Below are 22,048 nucleotides of genomic sequence, written 5' to 3' on the forward strand. Positions count from 1 at the left end.
ACATGGCGTATACGTTATGTACTCATAAATGCAATTCCTGTTCATCCTCCCTCCCTCCTGCCTCGCTTTAAAGCAAATAATTCATTTCATAAGGAAGCAAGATTGCAGTTTGCAGATTGCAGATTGAGTCCTCTTCAGCATCAAATGCGCCCTTTTTGGGCCTGTGTTTGTGGGGCGTGGAACAAACAGAGGACACTGCATCCTTGCAATGGTAACAAGGAAGCATCTCTGGTTTCGCAATTATCCAGGAACCACAAATGATGTGATGCCCTTTTGGCTCCCCGTTTTCAAAGGAATGCCCGGAAATATGAGACCCAAACTAATGAGGGGATGAGCTCAGAGTAAAGCCAAAGGTTCTATCAATTACAATCCAGAGAGTGGAAATCAAATTGCATTTGCCGGCGCCACAATATTCGCTCAATTTGCAAATTAAGTATACGCCTCGTGGCAAAGAACCCTAGATCCCAGTACTTAAAACTTTAAATCAGCGAGGAGGAGAGTGAGAGATCTGTACCCATTTTGACCAAGTTAAGCCAACATTTAACCCCAGAACTTAACTCCCGTTGTGCTGGCAGCTGCCAGGAGCACAATTAAATCGAGTGCAAACCGCAAATTCAAATGAGAAATGCACCCAAAATTTGCCAACAGGGGTCATCAGCTTCAAACTCTGCCTCTCTGTGCTCCATGGGCGGCAGTAAAGCAAAAAAATTGTGGCCAAAGAAATGCAATAACTAAAAACAAACCGCAAAACAAAACAACTTTTCTGCAGCCGCAGCAAACCGAAAAAGACAAAGCCAAAAAAAATCAAACATAATGCCTGCCTTTCTCTATCCCTGATCTCATTTGGCTAAAGGCAGGGGGATATGGTTTAGTCATTAAAAATTTACAAAATAATAAATAAACGAGAAGGGAAACTTACGTAGAAAAGACGAAGACAAAATACTCTTGCAAAAATTATGAAATTTTTTAGTGGTAAATTGACCATTACTAGGTCAAAAATACATTAATTGCAGTTTGGTAAGCATTTCTTTGCTGATTCTTACAAGGATAATAAATCTGCATATTAATTTTGCAAATTTTGCATTTTAAAATTGCAGAAATTGAATTTTTTTACTTTTTCTGACAATTTGAAAATTTTCCAAAAATTGAGTAAAATTTTTGGTTATACTTTTTTCAATATTTTGTTAATATTAACAAATTCAAATTTATTATGACAAATCGAAATATATACCATTTTTGAATATTATTTGCATTTTGGCCATAATACGAGCGAAGGAAAACCTTAAAAATGCGCATTTAAATTGAATTTTATTGATCACATTTTGGTGGATAAATCAAAGTTTAAAAAGTTATAACTCAGCCAAAAATATATTAATTTTTATTCGGACAACGGTTTTGTGTTAGTTTTCTATTGGAAAATAAATCTTTTTCCTAAATATTATAATTAAAGAAAGAAATAAAGGTTTTATGTGTTTTTTACAAAATATAAATATTTAAAAATGATAATTTTAATTGATATTTAAGTTATAAAAGTTATAACTCAGCCAAAAATGTATTAATTTTAATATGGAAAGCAGTTCTGGGTTAGTTTTTTAAGGGTGATTAAAACAATTCACTAAGTATAATAAATAAAAAACGAACTTAAAGTTGTATGTGTTTTTTACAAAATAAATATGTTTAAAATGAAGTATTTCTTGTTTTTGTTGAGTTCTAGTTATTTTTCTAATATTTGATTATGAATTAGTTCAGATTTTTAAGTGAAATCGGAATATATATGACAATCATAAGGGATTAAGCCATCATTTAAAAAAGACCCAAAATAACCCCACTTTAATCGATATTTATGAATATTTTTAAATACTAATATTTTTAGAGGAAACCAAAGCCTTAAATATAAACCCAAACCTCTGATCATTCTCAGAATTTAAAGTATGATCCTTTACTAGTTAGCTTCTGTAATTCTTAGCTTTAATTCTTAGCCTATATCCCCTCAACCGATTAACTAAAAAAATCCATGGATTAATCATTTATGTACCTGCCTGTAAATCCACCTTCAATTTCTTTGAATCCTGCTTAAAAAGTCGCCCATCCTGCTTCCTCCTGGAACCATGAGCATAAATCAATGCGTGAGAGGGTATCCTTTTCACCGTTCGCCTGCAGGTCCTTTTCGAGTCCTTTCTGCCTTTGTTGGTAATGCGAATTGCTTGACTGGCGCTTAGATAAAGTCAAATTATTCGAGCTCTGTGAGTGTGTGTGAGTGTGTGTGTTTTTCCCTTCTCCTTTCCTTGCTCTCCTCTGGTGTTTGTTTGTTTATTTGTTGGTTTTGTTTGTTTGTTTGCATTTCCTTGGGCGGAGTTTCCTTTACTTTTTTTTGGCTACCAACTCTTTGCCTTATTTCTCTTTTTTTTCGCACGCACACACTTCACTTCACTTCACTGAGGGTCCTGCGTCCTAGCTGCCATTTTGGTCCTCCTTCCTTCCTTCCCTGGTCTTTCTTGCATTCGAAAAAAAGATTGACTACTGACAGTCGCAGCGTTATTGTGGATGCTGGATGATATACACATATATCCTGAAAAGGGGGGGGAAGGAGGCGGCCATGTGTCGATGATTTTTTACCAAACTCTTCACTTTGATTTCTTTTGAATTTCCGCAGGTCCGCATTCGCACAGCAGGCAGGACCCCCATACCCCTTTGATCCTTACCCCCTTTTTTTACCTTGGAAAAATTCAATGAATTTGAGGAATATTTCTCAGCGTCGTTTCTTTGACAAACAAAAGGGGTAGCAGGAGGGAAACCCCACTCCTTTAGATGTTTGCATTGCAAATCCAAAAACTTGCTCCTTTTGGTCGATACCCTGTACTCTTAGGATATCCTAAAGATGATCTAAGCAATATGATATAGTTGTCCGATCCGGCCCGTTCCGATATATATACGAGTGAAAGTATATATAAGTTATAATTTTTAATTGTATTAATTTCTCGATCGTTTCTATGGAAACTATATGATATAGTAGTCCGATTTTCATAAAATTTAACACAAAATTGTATAATAATATGAAATAGCTGTATCTCAAATTTAATCAAATTTTGTTGAAAATTGAAAATGTTATAATTTTTTTTGTAAACATTTTCCAATCATTCCTATGGCAGCTATATAATATAGTCGTTCGATCCGGCCCGTTCCGACATATATACGAGTGAGAGTATATATGTAGAAGAATAACTGCAAAGTTTCATTTCGATAGCTTCAAAACTGAGAGACTAGTTTGCGTAGAAACGGACAGACGGACAGAAGGACATAAGGACAGAAGGACAGTAGGACAGAAGGACAGAAGGACAGAAGGACAGAAGGACAGAAGAACAGACGGAAAGACGGACAGATGAAAAGACGGACAGAAGGACAGACGGACAGAAGGACAGACGGACAGAAGGACAGACGGATATGGCTAGTTCGACTCGGCTGTTGATGCAGATCAAAAATATATATACTTTATAAGGTCGGAGATGCCTCCTTCACTGCGTTGCAAACTTTTGACTGAAATTATAATACCCTGCAAGGGAATAAAAACCTTAGTAAAAATGTATTTCCAAATAGTTAAAGCCCTCAAAGCCTTTACTTAACTCTTCTAAATATTTGTCTATTTTATCTTAAATTCATTCAAATTACAGGGCATCATTAGGTCTGTTCGACAGCACCCTATTTGAAGGGGTTCCCCCCTTCTTTTTTTTTGTAGCCACACGTGGTCGCTGAAATTGCACGGCAAAAAGCAGGGGAGCAAGGGAGCAAAGGAGCAAAGGAGCAGGAGAGCAGGGAAGCAGGAGTGAAAGGACGAAGGATGGTAGAGAGCCAAATAGGTAGACTCACATCCTCTGCGCTGTTTGCTCATGTAAATCGAGCACACCCATTCCCCTCCACTCCCCTTCCCCTTCCCCTACCCACCTTTTTTGGTAGTGGGGAGGAGTTTATTAACGTTTGGTTTTGGGCGCCCGCCAACATTTTCGACTCGATGACGGCAAACATTTACATTTACATTTACATTTACATTCTGCTTGTTGTCATCGGTCGCTGGTCTCCGTTACGCGGCTTAGGTAACGGGATTTTGGGGGCTAACTTCCATGGAGGCCCCTCCCCCCTTTCAGGATACTATGTAATGTGATTTTCGCCCCACTCTTAACTTTTTGCAATGTCCAATGTCAGGCTAAAGGATCTCTCAAGATACTCTTTTGAAAAGTGTTTACTTGCAAGACTCAAGTTTGTAGGGGAAACAGTAATTAGATTTGGAAGGAGTCTATGAAATTAAGGGGTTATATAAACCCTTACAGTTTGATGATTTTCTAAGAGATCTCTTATTCCTGTTTTTGAAATTTGCACTAGAAGAAACAGTAATTAGATTTGCAAGGACTCTATAAATATAAGGGTTTATATAAAGCCTTACTTAATCTTACTACTGTTTCCTCTTTTAGAAATGTAAAAAACAGCAACAAGAGATCTCTCAGAAAACCAAAAAACTAATTTGAGGGATCTCATGTTTCTGTTTTTGAAATTTATAATAGAGGAAACAATAGTTAGAATCGGTCTTTGGCAAGGTCTTTACGTTCTTAAGGTTATATCAATCCTAACAGTTTGATGGATCTGTAATGGATCTGTCGTTACTCTTTCAAAATATATTATCCTTCAAGTTACTTAAGTTTATATTAATCCTAATAGTTTAATGGATCTCAAATGGATCTGTAGTTATTATTTTAAAATGTATTCTTATTTAAGGCACAAGTTGGTAGAGAAACAATAATTAGACTCGGAAGGACGCTATGGGGAGAACTCTAACATATATACTTAAGTTTATATAAAACCTTAAAGAAATTTTGAAATTTCTACAAAACCAATTGAATCAAGTAATCCTTGTTTAAATCGTTACAAACGAAACCAAAAACATTAACCTGTCAAGTAGCTCTATCCCAATAATTTCAGTTCATATTTGAGCCCCGAGCGAGTCGTATAATAATTCTGGCATTTCTAAACATTCGGAAAAAGTGTGTAAAAAAGTTTCAAAAGTTTTCTCTTCTTCGCTATAATCTATAATCGATCTATATAAAAGTTTTTTTTGAAAATGGGTCAGTTCAAAATTATTTTCACAATTTTATTCGTGCTGCGTGTGTTGCCTTCATTGGATGCATATGGCTATCGCTCGGCCAAGTCCAATGACTGGGAGGCTTTGGCCAATATGTACGATGATGAGAGCAAATATTTCGGTGACTATGGACCCTTGGATGGAAGTGTATCGGAGAATGGTGCCGCCAGGGGAGGAAGTGGTGGTGTCGGTGTCAATGCCGGCGGTGGCGGTTGCGGTGGCTCCGATGCCGAGGCCTCGGATGATGGACCAGGAGTTTGCACCTCAAAACCCACCAAATGCAGTGTACCCTCTATGGGCCGCGGCGATGCCAAGTTGACTGCCACCGGGTTTGCACAGAAAGCGGCTCAGGAGGCTAAGGCGGCCAACGATGCACAGGTGCCGGCCGCCGAGGCTGCTTCCTTTCAGGCCAAATGCGAATTGGCCGGCAAGGCCATCGAGTCGGCCAAGGGTGCCGAAGCCGTCTTGGCCGGCAAACAGGAGCTGCTGGAACAGGCTCGTATCGAGCTAAACGATGCCGAAAAGGAGGCATTGCGGCTATCCTCATCGATGCGTTCCATGCAAGATAATGCCGATTTGGCCAACAATGCTGTCCAGGATATTCAGGCGGTGCTGGGACATGTCAAGAATGTCCTACACGAGGCGGCCAAAAATGTGGCCAGCCTGCAGTGTGTGGCCAAGGGTGCTTTACAGGAGCTAACCGAAAAGAATCAAATTTTAAAGGCGGCCAAATTTCGTGCTGGAAATCTTGGCCGTCAGTTGGCCGAGGCCAAGGCCGATTTTGATAAGACCAAGATGGCCGCCTACAAGGCCGTTTGTGCTGCCGTCGAGGCCAAGCAGAAGGCTCAAAGGGCCAGAAGGATGTCGTGGATGTATCTTGATGATTTAGTTGATTTCTTGTAAGTGGCGCCCCACACACAGTAAATGGCGCCAGCATGCATCTCTCTGAACGCAGTAGAAAACTCTGTTCCTGTTATTAATTGTTAAAAAAATCTATTGTTTTATGTTTCGGTTTAATAAGTTTCAAAATACATCCAAAGAGAGAGAGAGAGAGAGAGAGAGAGAGAGAGAGAGAGGTGCATGCGAAAATAGATGGTTCTTTATTACCCTTTTTGGGAGGGTGGGTTTAAGATTTCCTTCAACAGGAGAGTTGGTTGGGAAGACCTTATAATAAGATGGATAACGCACGAGCATTGTTTTGTCACACAGAACACTGGAGGAGCATATTATATTAAGAACACATATTATTAAAAATGCAATTAAATGCAATGTTTTGGAATAAGTTTGATCTAAGTAAATAGCCTTGATATGTGAGATGTCTCCTATTGTTCCATCAAACCAAAGATCTTATAGTAATAAGCTAGGTAACTCATTACCATTTTTTTTTGCCTTATAACTTTATATACATATGTATATTAGAGATATAAACAGTGTGATCATTTATATGTATACATAAACCCAATATTGTTCAAGTATAAGTATGTTATATAGCCCAATCTTAAGAGATTCTCCTATTCTCGCCACCATTTTTTGCAATATAACTTTATATATGTATATTAGAGATATAAAAACATTGACCTCTTATATACATAAACCCATTATTGTTCCAGTATAAGAATATAGCCCGATCTGTAAAGATTCTCCCATTCTCCCCACCATTTTTTTGCCATATAACTTTAAATAAGTATATTAAAGATAAAAAAACATTGACCTCTTAAATACATAAACCCATTATTGTTCCAGTATAAGAATATAGCCCGATCTGTAAAGATTCTCCCATTCTCCCCACCATTTTTTTTGCCATATAACTTTAAATAAGTATATTAACGATAAAAAAACATTGACCTCTAATATATATAAACCCATTATTGTTCAGGTTCAGGTATCTCTAAAGATTCTCACACTCTTTCCACCTTTTTTTTGCCGTATAACCTTAAATAATAATATTAAAGATATAAAAACATTGATCTCTAATGAACATAAACCCATTATTGTTCAAGTGTAAGTATGTAACCCAAACTTAAAAAATTCTCCCATTGCTTGAATCAAACAAGCTTTCATAAACTCGCAACTCATTGAGTGAAAAAATACCCATAATATCTATAACTCAAACTTCTCTAATCACAAATAGTGAATGCCTCTCCTCTCTTCCCATATGATATCAAATAGCAAAACACATCTGTTTAAACTTGATTATTAACAACAATACAAAATACAGCAACTGGAACAGAACCAGCACAGAAGATTGCCATCTCAAAAAACCAGATTTCGCCTCTGTTCAAGACCACACTGTGACCCAATTAGCATTATCAATGCTTTAAACAATAGCAAAAGCGTGATCAAAGGCAGCTTCAATAAAGCCGCATTGTTTCATTTATTATGGCATTCAGAGAGTATCCATTGAATTTCACTTGCCATAGGTACCCTTCTTTTTCTTCTGACACTTGTTAATGGGTATGCAAGTGCCACTTGCATCCCTGGCAAAACCCTCATTGCAATAGCAACCATCGGGACAGCGTATATGCCGAACTAGACAAGGATCTCCAAGGGTGGCACACTCCGTTTGGCAACTGGGACCACATGGCAGGAACTTTTCATTTGCACCGCATGCACGTGGAGCTACAGAGATAGAGATGAAATCAAAACACAGGTTAGAAGGGGAAAAGTAACCCAAGAGTAGGAAGAGATTATTCGACACACTCACTAATGGGTATCTGAGCTGTGACAGCTGCCAGGCAGCAACACCCAATGAGCAGCAATAACACATAGTTCGTATAGCGAGACATTGTCAAAGTTAAAGCTTCGCGAAAGTTTAAAAACAAACTGAAGTGATGAGCTCACAGACACTGGGGTTTTTATACCCGATCGAAAGATCACGAAACGGAGAGGGGAATCACTCACTCACTCACTCACAATCACGCTGCTCTTTACAAAAATATATGTTGGTGCCTTTATTTGATACAATTCTGTGGGGGGGAAAAACACTACGAAAAGCGTTCGGAGTGATATTGATGATGAATGAACCAGAAGCTGGATCAGGGAGAGCTACTCCGACGTCGTCGCTTATGACGCTTGCTGCTCTTCTTGGTGGGCGTACGCTGTCGTCGCTGTCTGCGCCGCTGGTCTGGATCTCGGCTGCTGGAGGGGCTTCTCGATCGGCTCCTGCGACTCGGCCTTGATATGCTTTTGCTTCTGCTCCTTCGAATGCTCCTGGACCTAGTTCTAGATCGGTTTCTGCTCCTGCTACGCCTACGCTTCTTGGGACTCTTTCGCCGCTGCTGATGCTGCTGCTGGTGCTGATGCAACAATGATTCCTTCGAGGGCTTGCCCTTGGGTCGACGTCGTAGAGAGGAGGAGAATTCACGACTGGAAGCACTGCTAGAACGGCTTCGGCTGCGACTCCTACTCCGGCGGTGGGTCTTGCGGTGACGCGAACTCGTAGAAACTCGTGCGGATGTGGACACCAGCTGAACGTCATCGTCATCGGAAAGAAGGACGGCGGCAGCTTGCGTGGGACCTAGAGCAGGAGGAGGAGGAGGAGTAGGTACCGGGGGAGCTCGCACAGGTTTGCTGGTAAAGGTATTCGTGCTATCGTCATTCAGCAAATTGTACTTTTCCAAATCGAAGCCATCCTCATCATCGTCCTCGTCCTCATCTTCTTCATTGTCAGCCTTCAATGGTTCCTTGTTCTGCTTCTTCTCCAGCTTCTTTTGGCCATCTTCCTCATCATCGTCGTCTTCATCATCGTCATCGGGTCCAAAATAGGTAATGGGTATAGAGCGCACAGATTCGTTGGACTCATTGTCACTATCACCGGCAGCCGTAGGAGAAGCTCCTGCCACCGGCTCTGGGGCACTGGGCAATGCACTGCCCACAGTAGTAACTTCGCCTGGGTTAAAATAAATATAAAAGTTATATGGATTATATATATAAAAGAGCAAATAGTAGACCCACCTTTTATCTGGTTGAGAAAAGCCATGGCCTTGCGCTTTCTTTCCAGTTGCAACTGCTTCTCCCGAGATATCATTCCATTCAGCTTTTCTCGGGCTATCTGAGCCAGCTTGTCCTTTACGCGCTCTTCGGCTTTTGGGGGGAAAAGAATCATATATTAATATATATTTCATTTATAAAAAGGTTTCTATAACCCTACCTTGTCGCTGCTCTTTCTGCGGCGAGGAAGATGTGACAGAGCCCGCTTTTTGACCAGCAGTTCTGGCCAAAAGTTGAGTCTCCACCTGCTTTATTGCTCGCTGTACACTGTCAGGCATGCCGGGACGCGTATTCTCGGCTCCAGTAGCCTCTTCGTCGCTGGCCTCCTGCGGAAGAAGGGGTTGCAATGGGCCGTTCTCATCCCGGGCGCGTATGGAGAAACTTACAGGGGCTGCAAGGGAAAATATGTTATTAATTCAGAACGGAAATATAAGCTCCCTTCAGACATACCCTTTTCCAGAGCATTGCCAGCGGCTGCAGCTGCAGCTCCACCAAAACTTAGACCCTTCTTGGACATAAGTGCAGCAGCCACGGCGGCTGCTTTGCGGGTTTTCTCCTCCTTGGAGGCGGCATCTACATCGCCAGTCACCTTGTACAAATAATAAGCGTAAAACTCATTCTCTGGCAGCAGGAAACTAAACCGCTCCACACTCTTCGTGCGCAGCGTCTCCTCAAATTGGCGTCCATTCTTGATAACGTAGGTGGCCGTCTTGTCAATTATGTGACGCAGACTCTCCTCCGGAACGGGAAAGGTAAGCACGGGCTCTGGCTGTTGTAGAAACAAAAACTTTAGTGGCAAGAACTCATCTTTGATTGTGGGGTTACCCACCTTTTCCGGCTCCTTTTGCTTGCTTTTGGCTAAAAGTTGTTGCTGCTGCTGCTGCTCCTCCTCCTCTTCATCTTCGCTCTCTGAACTATAATTCTGAGCCAAGGCCAGAGCACTCGTGTTTTTGAGTAGCTCCACCTGCGGTGGCTCTCCAGTGTTTCCCTCGCTACCTGCCTCAGACTGTTCCTGCGCTGTCGTTGTGGTCTCCTCCTCGTGGGTAAAGGTACTGCCATTGTATTGGAGTAGTACAGGAGTGAATTCTCCGCCTTGGCTGTGGCCATCGGACCGGCAGCTTAGCGTGGGTGAGGCGGTGCCATTAGAGTGCTGTGAATTGCCGGGATTACTGCTCTCGTCTTCCAGCAAGACAGCTTGGAGAGGCACTCCCTTAATCTTGCTAATTAGCTGGGTGTAGGCGCAATTAGCCGATGGCTTGTACTTGATGGTGGGCACTGTAATAACCACTTGGCTATTGCCCCTCTTGCCCGTGGCACTATCCTCGCTGTGGGATTCACCCAACTGAGAGTCTGGCTGATCAGAATTTTGCTGCTGATCCAGGGGAGTCTCGGGAGCCGGTGCAAATTTAGCTGCTTTGATGGCAGCCAAAAGGTGACGATAGTAGGGCTGCAGATACCCTCCCTGGGTGAGGAAATCAAACTGCAAATTGTTAGCCTGCTTGGCCTTGATCAGGATCTCCATCTGGGCACCCTGGGTGGCAATGAAACGAGCCGTCTTCTCAATAATGGCATGCTGTTTCATGGTCTCCGGCTGCAGGAGTGAAATAATGTTGTTATATGTATAGATATATCTCTGTGGAATCTTCTGGATACTCACCAACTGCATGCCCAGCGGAGGGGCCATCATCAGGGTGCGTGGCAGGACGAAGGGCAGCTCGCTCTCCTCGGAATTCGGTGAAAGTTGGGCCGGAGCCGTGGACGTGCTCGATGCCGCTGACTGACCATCGTACTGGAAGCCAACCTGACTGTAACTGCCACCGGAGGTCTCCTGCTGCAACCGCTTGAGGTCCTCCTCTGAGGGATGCGCCAAAATAAGAGCAGAGAAATGAACAGAGAGAAGAGAGACTTTAGTATATTGCCTTAGCTAAACCGTTTACTAATTCGAATCAGAGCGAGAGAAACGTATTCGAGTTGATGGCGAACGAGAGAGAGAGAGAGAGGGAGACGCACACTCAGAGAGAAAGAGAGAGAGGGGTAGGGAGCTGGAACTGCAGTTGTGATCTATTCCTGTATACCCCTCTTCCGGTCTTTGGCTTACATATAGTTAATCTGGAATAAATGGTTAAATCTGTCAGGTTGTGAAGATTGCGTATTTACCTGCTCCTAGGCACTCTCTCTGCAAATATCGAGGGGGATGACTGACGATTGCATTATCGATGATTTCATTTGTGGTAATCGGTTATCGGTAATCGGTGGTTGGTTTTTGGATTTCATTTGGTTTTTTGTTTTTTTTTTTTATTTTATTTTGATACGACAATAAGGTTTAAATTTGCATATATATATATATATATATATATAATTATATATATATATACACTTGGTCTTGATTGTTTCTTGATACCTTTCAGTAATTGTAATGCAATACTTTGTAATTTAAGCAAGTCTCCGGATTTAAGGGGTGTCGATATTAGTGGATTATTGGATTATATTATGCATCCTATATAAATAGGTCACATTTATTGATAACTTAGCCATACAAATGATAATCATAATATACGATAACTTGAATATTGACTGTATAAATTTATAATTTTGATAAAACTACTGTATTTATGTAATATTTCATTAGTTCTATAAAGATTGTTGATATATTTGATTGCTTGTCCTGACAATTGTTTCTAAAATGGATATTATAGATGATCTGAACATGTAAAAACTTTACAATATCACTAAAACTATGTTGTCACAGTCTAGTTAATGCCAACTTATAGTTAAAACCATACGTTTTTATAGGTTCCTCGTTAAACTACTAAATGTATTGTTAATAAAACATTGGTTAACGATACATTCAGTAGTTCTAAAAACCTATAAAAATTTATTTTCATTTAGTTCAAAATGGTTCTTCAAAATAGTGATATTGACTGAATTAATTCTTGATAATGACATGAAATTGGTTAGTTATTTAAGGTATTTTCCCTTAATGCCAAATCTCAATTTAAAACCTAAGTTTTTATAGGTTCTTTTTTAAACTACTAAATGCATTGTTAATAAAACATTGGTTAACGATACAATCAGTAGTTCTAAGAAACTATAAAAGCTTATTTTCATTTAGTTTAAGTAGTAACATTTTATATTCCTTTAAATTGTGATATTGTGTGATTAAATTTTTGATAATAACACGGAATTCTTTTCCCTTATACAAAGTAATTTTCTGGTATTTTATGATCTTAATATAGTGATATTGTGTGATTAAATTTTGGATAATAAAATAACATGAAATTGGTAACCTATTTAAGATATTTTCCCTGATACAAAGTTAATTTCTGGTATTATATGATCATAAAAAAGTGATTTTATTCCACTGAACCATCGACACTCCTTAAGAGGCAGACGCAAACCGGCTTGACCCGATCCCCCTGGCTGGTACACTCACCTTGACGCAGTCGCAGCTCCTCCTCGTTGTTGTAGAGGAACAGGTAACGCTCCTCCTCGCACAATTGCTCCGCGCGTTGCTCCTCGGCGCTGAGATATTCCAGACGGTTGCCATAGCCACCCGGTGGCGCCTCATGTGGCGTCAATTCACAGAGTGCACCACGCACATCATATCTGCGCATCGGATTTCGGATTCCGGGATTCGGATTTGGAGATCGTTTCGTGTGTGCCGAAATATATATTGTGAGAGCAAGCAGAGAAATATAAACAGAGAGGAGAGAAGGAGCATTATCAGGTGACTGAGAGTTTCAGGGCTCGGGCGGCGCGTCTTTCGGGGGGGAGGGCGGAAGACAAAACGGAGCGGGGGGCGCCCCCTTATATATTGCTTCACATTTCCCCCCCATCGCACTCGCAATCACACACACAATATTCAAAATCATATAATCATAATATATAGTTATATATTATAGTATATAGTATATATATAAATGCATACGGTTCAGATTAGATTAGGTTTTAAGGCTAGAGAGAGATCGTTCATACATACCGCTCCGGTTGCTAAAAAGTTAATCGGTTTACATTTAAAATGGTCAAAGAATTACAGTTTCAAAATTGTATATATATGGATAGAGATTACAGTTTGAGAAGCACTGAAAAGAGCTGTTATTACAATGGTGTGTGTTGTGTGTGTGTAGGTGTGGGCGTTGTATGTGTAAATGTATATGAATGTGGTATATATGTGGATATCAAGTCCAGTTGTTCGTTCAAGTCCTCACCATGAGTACAGCTACGGTCAGAATGATAGCAGCTTTAGTATGCGACTTGGAGTTTATCCCAGAAATTGTTTATTTTTTCCAGAATACTTCCAAAATTGCAATTTGCAAGCCACACGTCATCCAGAACATTCCAAACCAATTCCAGGTAGCCAGGCACTAGCATTCCACCCGCATCTGTACTTGGAGTAATCGAGGAGTTCGGTCCGGAGAACACACAGCTTTTTGGGGGGCACGTGTAATTGTAATTGTAATTGAAATTGTTGCTGTTGTAATTTGCATATGTGTGTGTTGATGTAATGTTCAACTGTAGTTTGTGGGATTTGTGGATGACGGTGGCAGTGTGCGGTACGGGATTATCGTATAATTAATGCTCGGGGCCAGCCCCAATTATTAACCTGTCTATCTTGAGATTTACATCGCCCATCCAGGGGATCAGCTGCTTGCCATGATCCATTTCGCGGGCCTTCTCATCATCGCGGAATATCTTGCAGGCGTATCCAAAGACGAGCAGCTCCAGCGGCGGTTGGCGTGCCTCCAGACTGGCCGCTGACGACGATGACGATGCTGCTATGGTTCCATTGCTATGGCCAGCGGTTGCATGAATGGTGACGGTGGATCCAATTCCTCCAGTCTTACGGAGTATGCCGCCAACGCTGCCGCCGCCGGCGCTGCGCACATTGTAGGGCATCATTTTGGCCGTGTTAACAGGATCATATATATATATAGAATTTGGAGGAGTTCCCACTTAGAATCACTCTCCCTTTTTCTCTCTCTCTCGTTTCCCTCTTTTGGCCTTGCTCCCGCACTCGCTGCTGGCGGGCGTGCGGGCTTTGGGACTAGGACACGGAATCCCTCTCTCTTTCTCTCTGCCGCCTAAACATCCATCACTCACACTAGACGGATGCAAAATTTAGACTCTTTTAGGCCCAAATGATTGCATTTTAAGGCCGTAATTTGTCGGTTTATCTGTGGTATTATTTTGCGTGTGAAATAAATGCTTTGGCTTGCAGTGTGACCAGATTGAAGTTCGCTTCTTCTTCTCGGCCATTCACTGAGAATAGTTGAGGTTAGGGAATGGCAAAAACCACGGAGGTATGAATGAGAATGGCAAGAAAGGCGGTTGAATTTAAATTTGTAACACATTTTATACATTATTTTTTAAAACCGAAAAATAACAATCCAAGTATGCCTTCGCATTTGAAACTGTGTAGATTGTCATTATGGTTCGGTAGCCAACAACATAATTTTAGTTTTCTCTCGGCCGCCGTCGCATTCAGACCTAAAATCGGTATTTATTATTTTCTGATTTCATTTTGTAAAAACATGTTTGTCCATATAAAGTATTGGACAAACTAATGGTGAGTTTTTTTCGGAATATATAAATTGTTACTTCTTTTTGGATATAAATTTATAATTCCTTAGAGCTTTTAGGAACTGACCCCTTTTTGGGGGTCATCGGCAGCAATCTGCCGTTGCCGGTTTGGGTTTAGGTGCGACGGCCGCCGGGGGAAATCCTCGTAAAACAAGCACCTACGTAAAAATTAAAAAAAAAATAGGAAAATCCTAGCACTAAACATCGGAAGCGGTCCTAGTTATGTGGGTATTATATCTTATCCTTTATGCTATTTTCATATTGGATGTTTCTTTATCATTTGCAGAGTTTCTCTTAAGGGGTCTCGCTGAAATGTCTCTAAACAATCTTTAAAAAGGAGTTTGGAAACACAGAAGCAATCCCTAAATTGAAACATAACATCTACTAAAGGCCTGACACATTTTACAAAGGGATAAAGACGGAACAAGCAAGAAAATCTTCTTCAAAAATCAAAGAAAACCCTGATCAGACCTATAGGTAAGTAATCTTACACTTTTCCTACTCCATTTTCTAAGCATTTCCCCATTATATTTTCAGAGTTTTCAACCGCTTTCGTTGTTTTCAAAGCTAGACTGTAAAATGTAAAAAAAAAGGGAAAAAGAACAAATAAAAGTACAAAAAAAGAAACAAATGCAAATATTTTAAAAATGTATTATTAGAACGTTATTCTTGTAACTCCCTAATCCTTGGCATTGGGATACTTAAGCGTTCGCAGCTTGGAATAGATAATATCCCAATCAACATAGGCACCCACCAAATGCCTCTTATTGCCCGGTGCATCCTCATAAGCCGTCCGTCCATGCAACATTCGCAGATTATTAAACACGAAAACGTCGCCAGCTTGTGTCTTAAACTCCACTGCCTCCGAGTGGGCAAGCTCTAGGAACTTGTCATAGGCACGATACCAGGCCACAACCTGCTCCAATGGCACCGTAAATCGACTATCACGCTTGGTTGTATTCTGATTGATTCTGGCATAGCCCCCATCCACATCCAGGCATATCACCGGCGACCGCCAGATGCTGTGAAAGGGTCGCGTGGCATCACCATCGTGACCAATATCAAACCAATTAACAGGCACTGAGCGAAGGACATCAAAATCCTCGGGATGCTGGCGTCTCATCTCATTGGCCACATTGAAGCCATCGGTAAGGGTATTCGCACCGCCCGATGAAGCCGACTGGACGAGGGTGTGAAGGATATTAATCCCCGCTTTGTACTCATAATAAGGCATATCCGTGTGCAATGGCAGGGGTGTCATCAAATAGGCATAGTTTCCTGCATTCGGTTTGGACTTTACCTCAAAGACATCTCTGCAAAGTGAAGGGAAAGGTAATCAGAGGTGGTATCAGCTTGGTGCTATCGTAAGTACTATCTCTAAGCTTCTAATCAAGAGCAAGGCACCTGGCTAGCTGGCCCGGGAATCAGAACACCAGTCCATTCTGGCTGTAATAATCATCCGATTGTGATAATATTCCATAGATTGCAGCCAGATAATGGTGATATATGTACATAAGCGATTGGTAAGTGGAAGGGAGGAGCTCTCTTTGTTCTTACCCATAGGTGGTCCTCTTGATGTAGCCAATCCTTTCGGCCAAATGCTTTGCCACATTGATATCATCCGGCGCTCCCTTGAGTATAGCAAATCCCTGGATTGCCAGTGCCTCCAGCCAGGCCTGCAGCACTGCATCTTGCTGAATGACATCCTGGTAGTTGAACTCCTTTCGCACAGCCTCAAACTGGGATTTGCCCCAGAGCTGCACTGGTGGCTTGTAGACCTCGTCCAGGTAACGCTGTCTGGCCGCCTCACCAAAATCCCTTTCCCTGAGCCAAGCAATGTCGAAGGAACTCTTGTGCTTATCCTGCCAGACAACTTCCAATTGCTGCTGCTTCTGGTTATAGTCCACTTTGGCTACTTCTATATTTACAGGACCACGCTCCCAATGACTCTTCCTGGCTCTTGTGGAGGCATGGAAGCACTCCGGGCACTGACAGTTGTCCCTTAGCCATACTTGCGGATACTTGAGGGCCAAGCCCTTGTCTTCTTGGACTTCTACATAGCCGGGAGCCAAGACACGAGCTGCCACTGTGCTCGCCTGCCTCCGGAGGTGGCCAATCAGGTGTCTACAGCTCAGCATTCCGGGTTCAACTGCCTTTTGGGATTGCGATTGATCAAAACTGAGAGCTGTTTGGAGATAAGCGAAACTCACGCCAGCTTATCTCTGCGGCTGCTGACCGTCGTTCTCCAGCGGCAAAGAGAGTACTTGCACCAGTGCTTGAGGCTGCTCCAGCCAGCATTCTCTTTGACTGTCCACGGGAAAGCTTCGCCGGCCTTGACAGAGCGAGCACTCCAAATAGAGAGCATTGATGTTGACTTCTGGCTGGGTTTCCGAGGAATTTGCAGGCTCTTCCTTCTTGCTCTTTTTCTTTCGGTGTCGCTTCTTCTTGGTTTTTCCCACCTCTCTTCTGGCACTCTCTTCTCCTGTCTGGAGAGCAGCTGTCGGCGAGGCATCTTCTGCCACTTGGAGCTCCGTATTTACGCCCGGCATCAGAGGCAAGGAGCAACGACGGCACAGTGAGCGTTTCATAGCGGGAGCCCTGTCATTGGTTATTAGATATTTTAAGGATTAGGAGCCACTGGAGGGTAGGAAGAGCCCACTTACATGTGCGTTACCGCCTTGGTGCCCACATTGCGGCAAAGTTTGCCATAATAGGCGGCCAGTTTGTTTTGATGGCTTGCAGCCATTAAATGCGAGGCCTGGAACAGGAAATTCATGCGCGAGGAGACGTGTCGCTGGGCCAGCAGCTTCCGTTTGTTATCCTTGCCCATGGTTGCGTTAAATCGTAGTCAAAATGTGCAAATTTGCGAAATTCCGTTTTGTTAGTATTCAAAAAACACATGTATGTGCTGTAGTGTGACCGCAGGTGGAGCGCCAAAAAATACCAGTACTCGATAAAATATACTAAAAATTGTATCGGTAAATACACACAAGCAAACCGAAATCTTGAAGATTTTGTGTAAATAAACAAATAGAAGTAAAAAAGAATAACAATTTCCTATATACTAAGAAAATAAATTGAATAAATAATATTAAAAAGAAAAGAAAATATATGAAGTAACCACCCTTTTGGGCGAATGTCAAACTGCAGGCCCACGCATAGCAACTTCTTTCGCCTAATAATGGCTGGTCACACTTAGGTAGCCAGCTGTTTCCCGCGTTTTTAATTCGCAAATTGCAATTGGCGAAAGTGCAACGGAAAAATTGAGAGAGACGGGAAAACGCAAAGAAAGCGCACAATGCAACGTCGTTCGATTAGCTAGAACCCTTTGATCCGCTCTCACGGAAACCACACTTTAACTAGGACAAACCGGGCTGAGCCCCAAAAAACCAAAAGAGACTTGTTTTGCGACTTCAAGAGCAGCTGCATCATGTTTGTCCAGGATCTGCGAAACGATTTCTACCGCCAGCTGGTTGGGAAGCGCATCCTAATTGTTGTGAATTATGACATTGATGCCATCTGTGCCAGTCGCATTCTACAGGTGTTGTTTAAATACGACCACATGCTCTATACCGTGGTGCCCATCATGGGCGTCACTGGACTGAAACGAGCCTATGGAGAGCATCAGGGCGATGTCAAGTACGTGGTGCTGATCAACTGTGGCGGCTGTGTTGATATTGTGGAGCTACTGCAGCCGGCGGAGGATGTTACTTTCTTCATTTGCGACTCGCATCGTCCGCTGGACGTTTGCAATATCTACAGTGACCGTCAGGTTTGCATTTTGGGTGACCCAGCTCTCGAGGAGAATATACCCGGCTTTGAGACCATATTTTACGATTCGGATGGAGAGGAAGACGAGGATGAGGACGAAGAAGGCGATGGCAATGAGGGATCCTCCGATCGGGAGGAGAGAAACAATGACAGTGGCGCCGGGGAATCGGATTCAGAGGAGCAAGGTGAACGAAGACCGCCGCGTCACAAGCTTAGCCGCCTGGAGCGGCATGAGCAACGCATCCTAAAGCAGCGAGCCCGCCGTCAATGGGAATCGGAGAGGGACAGAATCATGTTTGAATACACACAATTTAGCTACTACGGACGCTCCACTGCACTGATGATCTTCGAGTTGGCTTGGAAGCTGTCCAAGGATAACATGGACCTGCTCTGGTGGGCCATTGTGGGCATCACCGAGCAGCTGCTACTGGGCAAGATCGAGAGCAGTGCTTATACGCTAGAACTGGAGCAGATCCAGTCGCACGTTTCGCGGCTAACAAACAAGACGAACGATCAGAATACAATGAGTGCCTCCAAGATAAGCTTTGAGAATGACCTGCACTTGGTTCTGTACCGTCACTGGCCCGTCACGGAGTCCATGAGGTGAGCATTGACTTGGTAATGGCTCTAGAAGAGACTTAAGTTAATTAATTTTCCCTTGCAGATACTCCCGCTATGCCAGTTGCCAACTGAAGCTCTGGACACTGCGCGGCGAGAAGAGGCTGCATGAACTGCTCCTGGAGATGGGTCTGCCCTTGGTCCATGCCCGTCAGACGTATGGAGCCATGGATTTGGTGCTACGCAAAGAGTTCTACTCGATGGTGGAACGTCTGGCGGAGAAATACGACATACCGGATATTGTCTATGGCACTTTCACACTGAGCTATGGCTACCGAAGCAGATATGCAGCAGCGGATTATGTCTACGCCCTGCTGGCCATCATGGAGTCGGTGAAGAAGCACAAGACCCCGGAGGATTGCTTTCTAGAAGCATCCGATGCTCTGAGTCGACAGCATAAACAACTTCTGGCTGCTGGCATTGAGCAGGCGAAGCTCCTTCATGCCGCCGTCTTTAGGCAGGTGCAAAGTAGCCTGGAAGCTCGCCTGGTGCACTCTGCCGGTTCCTTTTTCTACTATGTGCTGCAGGAGGAGCATGCCTTCTTCTCGTATCCATATGCTTTGGGACTGCTGGCCCGTTTCCTTTTGCGTGGTCACGTGGCCACGAGTAGGGCCAGACAGGCACCGGATTTGCCACTGATTGCCACATGTCCGCTGGACGCTGCCCAAGGGATGTGCCTGCTGGTCGGTATCGCTCCGGTTAGAGAGGATTCGCCGCGAAATTTCTTTGGCAAGGCCTTTGAACAGGCGGCCCAGAAGAGTGGCGTCATGTTGCTGCAGGACTTTTTTGAGCCCGCAGTGGTGCAGCTGCGTCAGAGCGATCTTACTCGGTTTCTGGACGCCCTCACAGTGCTGCTGACATAACCCGAAGGCTGTCCTGCTTCCTGCTCCCTCCAAATCCCCGCTCAATCACTTTTAGTTTTCGTAAGGCTAGCCAATAAGGACGAGAGACCTAATCTATATGTTTAACCTTAAGTTTTAAGCGAACTGTATTTATATATCATGAGATCCAATGTTTTAAATGACTTCAAAATAGCGCCAGGACATCAAGATTACTCCCCTAATTTTTTTTTACCCTGAAATTATGTGTTTATCTGACCTAGGAATAAATTGCGTAGATAATTAAAGTGTTCATCATGCAAAGTTGAGAGTTTTAAGTGTTGGGAAGGGTAGAGTATCCTTTAACAGGATTGACTTTACTCATGTGCTTTAGAACTTAACTTAAAGACAAATCACAAGACTCCTGAAACATCTTAATCAACAAATGTCCTTTGTTAACTTTATAAAACTGAATTAATTAACAAACATCAGCTCTTGAGGGTTCTAGCTTTCGCTTTCTCCTGCTCTACTGGCTGCAGGCTTTGGCTCAAAGGCTCCGCATTGAGAATACGAGCTGATCCTAGGCAGGCTAGCTCATCATAAAAGACAGCATATTGTCCCGGTGTAATGGCTCGCAAGGGAGCATCCAGTTGGACCTCAAAGCTATTGTCAACAATCCGCAGGGTGCACGTTACTAGAGGTTTTGTATGCTGAAACCGAAAGCGACAGCGTAGCGAACCGATGGCCAGCAGCCTTGCCTCAGAATCTGCACACAACCAATTTGGAGGATCAATGTGTATCCGTGTGCTGAGGAGTGCGGGATGATCGTGGCCCGCCGCCACATAAATGGTATTACTGGCTGCCTCCTTTTTGGCCACAAAGTACGGCTGCAGGAAGGAACTGAGTCGACAACGCTGACCCACGGTCCATTGATGGATGCCCTTGTGCTGGCCCACTGTTACGCCGCTGTCAATATCCACAAAGTCTCCACTCCGGGAGCTAATGTACTGCAGAGAACGTAAGGAATCCATTAAACAACCTTTGTAGAAGAAGGAGGCTCTATCTCACCTCCCGTATAAACTCCTTAAAGTTCCGCTTGCCCACAAAACAGATGCCGGTGCTCTCTTTCTTCGTGGCCAGTCGCTGCAACCCAATCTTGGTGGCCAGCTCCTTGACTTGGCTCTTTGCCATATCCCCCAGCGGAAACATGGTGCGCTGAAGGGCTTCGCGTGGTATACCGGCCAGGAAGAACGTCTGATCCTTAAAGGTATCGGCGGGTATAAGCAGACGAGCGGCTTCCGTTGTGTCAGGTGCTCCAGCACGCTCCAGAAAGTTACCCAAACTATTGCGGGCATAGTGACCCGTGGCCACGGCATCGTAGCCCAGGTGCTCCAGGGCGTGCTTATGAAACAGATCGAATTTGATGTGCCGATTGCATAGAATATCCGGATTCGGTGTTAATCCCTGCTGATAATCGTCCAAAAACTGGCTAAACACCGCTGTCCAGTATTCGCGGACGTAGTTCACCTGTCGCAGCTCCACGCCCAGTCGCCGGCACGCCCACTCGGCATCCTTTAGGTCCTCCTCACCGCTGCACCTTCCCGCCTCGTCCAGCTCATCCCAGTTGCGCATGAAGACGCCCAGGACATTGAGACCTCGCTCCCGCAACAGGTGGGCGGCCACGGCACTGTCCACGCCTCCCGACACGCCCACCACCACATTGCGAATCATTAAATTTAATTAAATAAAAACTAAATGCGAATTGGAGGCAGATTTCTTGTTTGTTGTTGTTTTGCTTTTCCGGCAGCGGCAAACAGCTGATCGGCGGCAGAAGTGTGACTGTGCTGCAAACAATGCTGCCAGTTTATTTCTTTATTTTGAATTTAATTTTGATTATTGCAATTCTAAAAATTGAATAAATCTTGTTTATACAACAAGTAGATGGATTATTTATTGCTTATCTTTTGGAGATATAAATTCTCTATCTATCTCTCTCTGGAGACTCCATTGTAATACTCATTCTCTGAGTAATAACGGAAACAGAGTGAGAGAGAGATGTGGTGAGCATTCGCTCTGGCACACCTGAACCGGAAGGTAAAGGCAGCCATTCAAAGTAAAATGAATTTAGCGGAAATCTATAATT

At 43.1% G+C, this 22,048-nt stretch overlaps 7 protein-coding genes and 2 long non-coding RNA genes across 10 annotated transcripts in view; 3 read left to right on the forward strand and 6 right to left on the reverse strand.

The window, feature by feature from the left end:
* Positions 1–22,048, reverse strand: part of LOC147643203 (uncharacterized) — a 102,129-nt gene that overhangs the window by 28,681 nt on the left and 51,400 nt on the right. The window lies entirely within an intron of this gene.
* On the forward strand, positions 4,687–6,217 carry LOC110179609 (uncharacterized). The gene has a single exon (XM_020947206.2). The coding sequence runs from the start codon at positions 5,108–5,110 to the stop codon at positions 6,029–6,031; it is 924 nt and encodes a 307-aa protein (XP_020802865.2). The 5' UTR covers positions 4,687–5,107; the 3' UTR covers positions 6,032–6,217.
* On the reverse strand, positions 7,465–7,953 carry LOC110179635 (chymotrypsin inhibitor). The gene is made up of 2 exons (XM_020947248.2): positions 7,833–7,953; positions 7,465–7,747 (listed from the first exon to the last, which is right to left on the reverse strand). Exons 1-2 carry the CDS (start codon positions 7,912–7,914, stop codon positions 7,536–7,538), a joined length of 294 nt encoding a protein of 97 aa, XP_020802907.1. The 5' UTR covers positions 7,915–7,953; the 3' UTR covers positions 7,465–7,535.
* Positions 8,055–14,389, reverse strand: su(w[a]) (suppressor of white-apricot). 2 transcript variants are annotated; one of them, XM_020947246.2, is made up of 8 exons: positions 13,722–14,389; positions 12,552–12,724; positions 10,776–10,972; positions 9,948–10,709; positions 9,569–9,887; positions 9,279–9,509; positions 9,083–9,211; positions 8,055–9,017 (listed from the first exon to the last, which is right to left on the reverse strand). In XM_020947246.2, the coding sequence occupies exons 1-8, from the start codon at positions 14,015–14,017 to the stop codon at positions 8,164–8,166; spliced, it is 2,961 nt and encodes a 986-aa protein (XP_020802905.2). In that variant the 5' UTR covers positions 14,018–14,389; the 3' UTR covers positions 8,055–8,163. The 2 variants fall into 2 exon arrangements, with proteins under 2 accessions (XP_020802905.2, XP_086691676.1); XM_086835550.1 differs by lacking the exon at positions 12,552–12,724 and having other exon boundaries at positions 14,219–14,361.
* LOC110179636 (uncharacterized) lies at positions 14,526–15,329 on the forward strand. The gene is made up of 4 exons (XR_002319407.2): positions 14,526–14,684; positions 14,749–14,922; positions 14,985–15,175; positions 15,236–15,329. It is a non-coding gene; the product is annotated as an uncharacterized LOC110179636 (long non-coding RNA).
* LOC110179632 (gamma-butyrobetaine dioxygenase) lies at positions 15,332–17,296 on the reverse strand. The gene is made up of 2 exons (XM_020947243.2): positions 16,256–17,296; positions 15,332–16,011 (listed from the first exon to the last, which is right to left on the reverse strand). The coding sequence occupies exons 1-2, from the start codon at positions 16,834–16,836 to the stop codon at positions 15,378–15,380; spliced, it is 1,215 nt and encodes a 404-aa protein (XP_020802902.2). The 5' UTR covers positions 16,837–17,296; the 3' UTR covers positions 15,332–15,377.
* On the reverse strand, positions 16,915–17,645 carry Rpp21 (ribonuclease P protein subunit Rpp21). The gene is made up of 2 exons (XM_020947244.2): positions 17,362–17,645; positions 16,915–17,296 (listed from the first exon to the last, which is right to left on the reverse strand). The coding sequence occupies exons 1-2, from the start codon at positions 17,526–17,528 to the stop codon at positions 16,915–16,917; spliced, it is 549 nt and encodes a 182-aa protein (XP_020802903.2). The 5' UTR covers positions 17,529–17,645.
* Positions 17,855–20,229, forward strand: Cdc45 (cell division cycle protein 45). The gene is made up of 2 exons (XM_020946994.2): positions 17,855–19,072; positions 19,134–20,229. Exons 1-2 carry the CDS (start codon positions 18,129–18,131, stop codon positions 19,948–19,950), a joined length of 1,761 nt encoding a protein of 586 aa, XP_020802653.2. The 5' UTR covers positions 17,855–18,128; the 3' UTR covers positions 19,951–20,229.
* Positions 20,238–21,748, reverse strand: LOC110179447 (mitochondrial tRNA-specific 2-thiouridylase 1). The gene is made up of 2 exons (XM_020946995.2): positions 20,974–21,748; positions 20,238–20,912 (listed from the first exon to the last, which is right to left on the reverse strand). The coding sequence occupies exons 1-2, from the start codon at positions 21,634–21,636 to the stop codon at positions 20,394–20,396; spliced, it is 1,182 nt and encodes a 393-aa protein (XP_020802654.2). The 5' UTR covers positions 21,637–21,748; the 3' UTR covers positions 20,238–20,393.

Source organism: Drosophila serrata, unplaced genomic scaffold, assembly GCF_035046125.1.
Source record: "Drosophila serrata isolate PLE 108 unplaced genomic scaffold, ASM3504612v1 contig_276, whole genome shotgun sequence".
Taxonomy (NCBI): domain Eukaryota; kingdom Metazoa; phylum Arthropoda; class Insecta; order Diptera; family Drosophilidae; genus Drosophila; species Drosophila serrata.